This window comes from Nicotiana sylvestris, chromosome 7 (genome assembly GCF_000393655.2).
Source record: "Nicotiana sylvestris chromosome 7, ASM39365v2, whole genome shotgun sequence".
NCBI lineage: Eukaryota > Viridiplantae > Streptophyta > Magnoliopsida > Solanales > Solanaceae > Nicotiana > Nicotiana sylvestris.
In genome coordinates, this window is record NC_091063.1 from 109,917,549 (window position 1) to 109,925,221 (window position 7,673).

Genomic DNA, 7,673 nt, shown 5'->3' on the forward strand with positions numbered 1-7,673 from the left:
GTGCCTCGGGGTGTATCTTCTATCTTCTGTGTATGGTTGGTATCTTTATTTGTTTTGCTTTGGCTCCTTTGCTGGAAGCCTGCTAGGATATACCGAGCCCAAGGGGGCTCCTAGTTGGTCGTGTTCGACCCTGATCTTTGATTGGTATCGGTTGTGGACGTCTAACCAAGTTACGGCGGGATATTCGACTAAGTTCTGCTTCAGCTGCTTCGAAGCTACCGAGCTTCACTCGTTAAAACCTTGAGTGAAGGCCTACACTGCCCAGTTGTCGAAGACTGGTGGTAGTTCCATTCGTTCTATTTGAAAGCGAGATACGAACTCGCACAACATCTCGTTCTCCCTTTGCCTGATTTTGAAGACGTTGGATTTCCTTATTACTACCTTGATGGCACCAGCATGTGCCTTTATGAAGGAATCTTCCAGCATGACGAACGAATCTATCGAGTTTGGGGCTAGGTTGTGATACCATATCATCGCCCTTTTTGAAAGCGTCTCTTCAAACTTTTATAGTAGGACGGATTCGATCTCGTCTTCCCTTAGGTCATTTCCCTTTACCGCACAAGTGTAAGCAATGATGTGCTCATTCGGGTCCGAGGTTCCATTGTACTTCGGAAGGTCTAGCATTCTAAACTTCTTTGAAATAGGTTTTGGAGCCGCTTCCTGGGGGAACGGCTTCTGTACGAACTTCTTCGAATTCACACCCTTCAGGATTGGGGGTGCGCCCGGAATTTGGTCAACCTTGGAATTGTAGGTCTCTACCTTCTTGTTGTTAGCTTCTATCTTTTTCTCGCCTGACTTGATCCTCTTTGTGAGGTCCCCTAGCATCTTTATGACAGCGGGTTTGGTTGCTGACCCGTTGTTGCTTGATCTTTCTGGTACCTACTCGGCTTGGGGAGCCGTTTCCGGTGCTACCGCACTGAGAGTTTTCTTGTGGCTTTGTAGCTAAGCAATTGCCAGCTATTGTGCCTGTAACATTTCAAAAACAACGTGAAGGCTAACCTCTCTTCCTTCCCTAGCTGGGGTTTTCTGAGCTTTTTGTTGGTCTCCTTGGCATACGCTCCTGTTAGTGTGGGAGCTTATATCGACGTGTTGGGCATCGCGTAAGACGACATCCGCGGGGATTGGCTCTGGCACACCTTCAGGGTTCAACGGTGGTGTGCCAACACTTGGAACAGCTACACCATTCTCTCCATGGTCCTTAAGACCATTGTTTTCATATATATTTACTGGGTAAACCATTTTGACCTAAAATCAAAGATTCTTGGACAAGAAAAGCGTGAAAGATAACTTGTGTTCTATAGTAAACCAGCAAGAAAGCAATCACTATTATTTTTAGCCCCACAGTGGGCACCAAACTATTTACCATGAAAATGGTAATAACAATTAGATTTGATTTTGTGGTTCTAAAAATATGTGATTTATTTTTATGCTAGTTGTTAGGAAATACATGCTACGTGAAAGACTTGGAAACAAGATAATAGCTTGTAAACAAGGTAATAAACAAACTGAATGGCTGGGAATCGGGGCCTCGGGCTTGTGTATTCTCGGCTTCAAGGTCAAGTCGGATGCCCGACTAAGGGCAGTCGATGGAGGATTAACAGTAATGATAAATTTGATGGTGGATCTTTATGGCCAATAATGAGCAGTAACTGAAGAACAATAAATAGAACACAATGAATGCAAGCAATAAATGTAAATAAAGGGGGTCAAGAGAGAATGTGTTAGAGAGCAAAGAGAATGTTCTTGTGTATTCAATATTATGTATTAGATTCCCCTACAAAATGACAAGGATCCCCTTTATATATGAGGAGGAATCCCAACATAGTACAAATGCATTTATTACAAAGATATGGGGTCGGTACAACCATTTAATGCCATGATACAGGTTTGGACTAGCCTAATAGACTTTGTCAGCTCTAATCACATGCCTTGGGAACCTCACATTGATCCATCATAACCGCTGATTTACACTGCTTCGAGGCCGGTCGTTTCTTACGCTACCTCGAAGTCGATCACCGAGAACCCTTGCAATCGATCATTGGGAGCCCTCGAGGTCGGTACCCCGAGCTGAGCTTCGAGCCTTCTGGGGGAAGTCTCTATAAGGTGCCTTGATGATCGTAAACTCGAACCGCTGATTTTTACCGTATACACTATTCTGTGTGTAATGTCATTGGCTAAACTCGCTTCGGAATTTTGAGGGTCCTCCTCAAAATTTTGCCCCAGTTTTGATTGTGGGGAAAATAGAAATTTTATTGAATTGTGACCGAACCCACAGGGATGCCTGCATATCCGCTCTTAAATGGGAATCATGTCAAGCATAGTTCAATTACATCATATTAATAAACATAAATAGTTTACACATAGTATCTTTTGACTGCATCTGACTTTATAGGCTTTGCCCAGATTTCTCCGTCCATGTCTGCTAGTATGAGTGCTCCTCCTGTCAATACTCTGTGAACCATGTAAGGACCTTGCCAGTTAGGTAAAAATTTCCCTTTGGCTTCATATTAATATGGAAAGATTCGCTTCAACACCGGCTGCCCCGGTGTGAACTGTCTTAGTTTAACCCTTTTATTGAAAGCTCTGGACATTCTATTCTGATAAAGCTGACCGTGCCACACTGCATTCATCCTTTTTTCATCTATGAGGGCTAATTGCTCATAGAGGCTCCTTATCCTTTCTATATCACTGAGTTCGGCTTCTTGTATGATCCTTATAGAAGGAATTTCTACCTCTATAGGAATGACAATTTCGGTACCATAAACCAGCAAATAGAGAGTTGGCCCAGTTGACGTGCGGACTGTGGTACGGTATCCTAATAAAGCAAATGGTAACTTCTCGTGCCATTGCTTGTGATTTTCTACATTTTCTTTAGTATCTTCTTGATGTTCTTGTTGGCAGCTTCCACGGTTCTGTTCATTTGAGGCATGTATATTGTGGAGTTTTGTGCTTGATTTTGAAAGTTTCATGCATGGCTTTCATCAGATCACTGTTAAGATTAGCGCATTGTCAGTGATGATGGACTCGGGAACCCTGAATCGACAACAATATGATCCCTAACAAAATCTGCGATGACTTTCTTGGTTACCTCTTTGTAGGACACAGCTTCAACCCACTTAGTGAAGTAATCGATGGCCACTAAAATTAACATGTGCCCGTTTGAAGCAGTGGGTTCGATTAGACCAATGACATCCATTCCCCAGGCAGCAAAAGGCCAAGGTGCACTTGTTTCATTTAGTTCATTTGGCAGCACCTGTATCATATTTGCATGTATCTAGCATTGGTGGCATTTCTAGACATATCAAATGCACTCTATTTCCATAGTTATCCAAAAATATCTGGCCCTGAGTATCTTCATGGCTAGAACAAAACTGTTCATATGTGGTCGCAGGTTCCGGCATGTATTTCCTCGAGCAATTTGGAAGCTTCTTTGGCATCAACACACCTTAATAGTCCTAGATCAAGTGTTCTTCTATACAAAATTCCTCTACTTTGGAAGAAAATGATTAGACAGCCTTCGTAGTATGCGTTTCTAAGTATGGTTCACCTACTCTGGGTACTCTCCTTGTAACTGATTCACCAGCAGGTCTGTGTCACCAATTACAAGCAGTTCCTGAACATTCATGTTGATAGCCAAATTGAGCCCTAATATGTAGGATTCATACTCAGCCACATTATTGGTGCATGGAAACCTGAGTTTTGTGGACACCAGGTAGTGCTTACCGGTTTTTGATACCAAGACGGCTCTGATACAGACTCCTTTGGAATTTGCAGCTCCATAGGAAAACATTCTCCAACCATCATAGGCTTTACCAATGTCCTCTCCTATGAATGACACTTTTTTGTCAGGAAAATACGTTTTAGTGGTTCGTATTCTCCTCCTACAGGATTTTTGGCAAGATGATCTTCTAACGCTTGTCCTTTGACTACCTTCTGAGTTACATAGATGATATTAAACTTACTCAACAATATTTTCCACTTGGCCAGCTTCCTAGTAGGCATAGGCTTCTGAAAGATGTACTTCATAGGATCCATCCTTGATTTGAGGTATATGGTATAGGCACAGAAGTAGTGCCTCAATTTCTGGGTTGTCCATGTTAGAGCACAGCAAGTGTATTCCAGCAGAGAGTACCATGCTTTGTAAGGTGTGAACTTCTTACTCAAGTAATATATGGCTTGCTCCTTACTTTCCGTCTCGTCATGTTGTCCCAAAACACAACCGAATGCCCCATGTAATACAGAGAGGTAAAGTAGCAGTGGTCTATCAGGCTCTGGCGGGATTAGGACTAGTGGTGTGGACATGTATTCCTTGATTTTGTCAAAAGCCTTATGACAATCCTCGGTCCAACTGGTTGCAGCATTATTCTTTAGTATTTTGAAATTCGGTTCACATATTACTGTGGACTACGCTATGAAGCGGCTGATGTAATTAAGGCATCCTAAGAAACTCATCACGTCTTTCTTGTTCTTCGGTAGTGGTAATTCTTGGATAGCTTTAACCTTTGATGGGTCCAACTCGATTCCTCGGCAGCTGATGATGAATCCCAACAATTTTTCGGCAGGAACCCCGAATGCATATTTTATAGGGTTTAGTTTTAATTTGTACTTTTGTAGCCGGTCAAAGAACTTCCTCAAGTCTGCTATGTGATTTGTGGCTTTCTTGGATTTGATGATGACATCTTCAACATATACCTCTATTTCTTTGTGTATCATATCATAGAAGATGGTCGGCATGCTCTCATGTAGGTGGCCCTACCATTCTTCAGACCGAATGTCATTATTTTGTAGCAATACACTCCCCATGGTATAATGAAAGCTATTTTCTCTGCGTCTTCTTCGTCCATCCAAATCTGATGATAACCCGCAAAACAATCTACAAAGGATTGGAGTTCATGGTTGGTGCAATTGTCGATCAGAATGTGTATATTTGGTAGAAGGAAATCGTCCTTGGGACTTGCTCTATTTAAATCCCGATAGTCAACACACACCCTGACTTTCCCATATTTCTTTGGAATCGGTACAATGTTGGCTAACCAGGTTGGGTACTCAACTACCCTGAGGACCTTGGTTTTGATCTCCTTAGTGACTTCCTTCTTGATTTTTAGGCCCATGTTTGGTTTGAACTTTCTGAGTTTCTACTTCACTGGCAGACACATTGGATTGGTAGGCAATTTATGAGCCACTATGGATGTGCTAAGACCGGTCATGTCATCATATGACCATGCAAAAATATCCTCATATTCGTTTAGGAAATGAGTGTATTCTTCCTTCTCTGACGGTGATAGGTGAATACTTATGTGAGTTTCTTTGATGGTTTTAGAATCTCCCAAGTTGATTATCTCGGTTTCGTCCAAATTAGACTTAGGTTTGTTTTCAAAGTTCTCCACTTCTCTGACGATTTCCTCAGGTATCTCATCTTCTTCTTCTGAGTCACCGTCCTTATGTTACATTCATTACATGTCACAGTCGTTAGTTCATCAAGGTAAGGAATAGTAATATTGTAGAAGAAAATATGAAAGATAACGATAATAAAATATCAAATTATTTGATAAATGCTGAAATGTTAAACAAAATATCATCTAGATGAATTTAAAACAATGTTTTCCAAAACAAAATACTGAAAGAAAGATGCTTTTTAAAACAAAAATGGTCAAAAGACTTGTTTTTCAAATAACATTAGTAGCCATGCTACCCCGGGACTCATCTGGCCCTGGATGGTGTGGCGGTCCAGTTCCTGAGAAATGCTCCCCTCTCCGCCGTCAGAATGATAAGGCCTTCTTCCTCCTCCTCCTCAACTATCACATTGCAATCCATATATTCATCTTCTAATAACAGATTCCTTAGCTCAGCCAAAGATTCTTCTTCTTTGGGTCCCCTTACTGTATCGCCCTGATGGAAGGTCTGACTTAGATACGGCACTAGCTGCTGAAGAGGGTAATAGGGACAGCGCTATGGTGGCGACCAATCATCATATTCTTGCCATGTATGTGGATATATAAGCCCAAAAGTTGTACCATGACGTTTCAGTTGTAGTGGTTTGGTAATTCCCTGGAGTTTCTTCCCAAGCCCTATGCCGGGTTCATACCCTAACCATACCAGTATACTTTCTATTTTGCTGCTCCACCATTTATATTTCTCAATTGCATTGACGCGTTCGATGTGGTGTATATGTCTCTCCGCCCAACTTTCTTCTATTCTCCACGATCGGAACAGCTTGGTTGGTATAAAAGGGATTGCTTCCATCTCCGTGAATGATTACTTCCTGATGCTTCCATTCAAATTTCACAGCCTGGTGCAAAGTGGATGCGACAGCCCCAGCGGCATGTATCCAAGGTCGTACCAATAGTAGATTATAGGAGGCGGATATGTCTAGCACCTAAAATTCGACATCGAACCAAGTAGGACCTATCTACAAACATATATTGGTTTCCCCAATCGTGGCTCTTTGCGACTCATCAAACGCCTTCACATTCATAGTTCCTACTCGTATTTCATGCAAACCCTTGCCCAACTTTTTTCAGCGTTGTCAACGAACAGGTGTTGAGACTGGACCCTCCGTCTATCAAAACCTTATCAATGAACTTATCCTCGCATTGTATTGGGATGTGCAGTGCCCTGTTGTGGCTCAATCCCTCAAGCGGCAACTCATCTTTGTGAAAAGTGATCTTGTGGCTCTCCAGCACTTGCCCCACCATGTTGGCCATTTCTCCGCTAGTGATATTGTTGGGCACGTACGCTTCATTCAACACTTTCATCAGAGCATTCCTATGCGTCTCAGAATTTTGTAGCAGTGACAGGATGGATATCTGGGTAGGGGTTTTGTTCAGATCATAACAACAGAGTATTCTCTTGCCTGTACTTTCCTCTAGAGGTCATCTGACCAGTTTCAATGATGGGTTGTTTGGCAGCAGCTTCCTTGCTTGTTCCTCCCAAATTTTCAGGTATATAGATCCTTCCAGTTCTGTTCATCCCTTGTGCGACACCAGACTCTTCCATTTTTTCTTTCCCTTTTCTCCTAGCTTCGGCAACATAATCCCAAGGTACGGCATTGGAATTGAAAGGTGGTGTGGATTCCACCATCATAGTGAAGGGTGTGGCTATTTTTACTTCAAATGGAGTAGGTGTAGTTGCAGGTGCTGTCAATTTAATTTCAAATGGAGCTAATGTGGCTACCTCAACTTCGACCAGTGGCTATATCTGTACCACAATAGGAGTGAGTATGACTACAGGTTTCTTAGGGTCGTCACCTACCGAATAAGCCCAATTGAACCTTCAGGATCCCATTTTTCATTTGTTTCTATCACATTTACTCCTTTACCCCTATGATCTGGGAGGGGATTGTTGGGGGCATTAGGTGCGGCTTCCTTTGCCTGTATGATCTTGGTATCAATCAGTGTCTGAATCTTGTCTTTCAGAGTGTGGCATTCATCAATAGTGTTCCCCTTCATGCCGGAATGGTATTCACATGTTTTGTTTGGGTTGACCTACTGGGAGGAGTTTTCCATGGAGACAGCAGGAATAGGGGTAACATATCCTCCTTTAGTCTTTCATATAGTTGGTCGATGGGTTCAGCAATATGGGTGTATTGTCTAGGTTGTTTGAGATCGAAATTGGGTTTGGGTTTTTGATAGTTTTGGCGGGTTGGAGGTGAATAATAATAGGTTGATTGGGTG

At 42.3% G+C, this 7,673-nt stretch overlaps 1 protein-coding gene across 1 annotated transcript; it reads right to left on the minus strand.

Moving 5' to 3' along the window:
* Positions 1-957: 957 nt before the first annotated feature.
* Positions 958-6,704, minus strand: LOC138873615 (uncharacterized). Its single transcript, XM_070152087.1, has 7 exons — positions 6,502-6,704; positions 3,963-4,348; positions 3,581-3,825; positions 3,089-3,253; positions 2,568-2,975; positions 2,386-2,451; positions 958-1,245 (listed from the first exon to the last, which is right to left on the minus strand). Exons 1-7 carry the CDS (start codon positions 6,702-6,704, stop codon positions 958-960), a joined length of 1,761 nt encoding a protein of 586 aa, XP_070008188.1.
* Between the last annotated feature and the right edge of the window lie 969 nt (positions 6,705-7,673).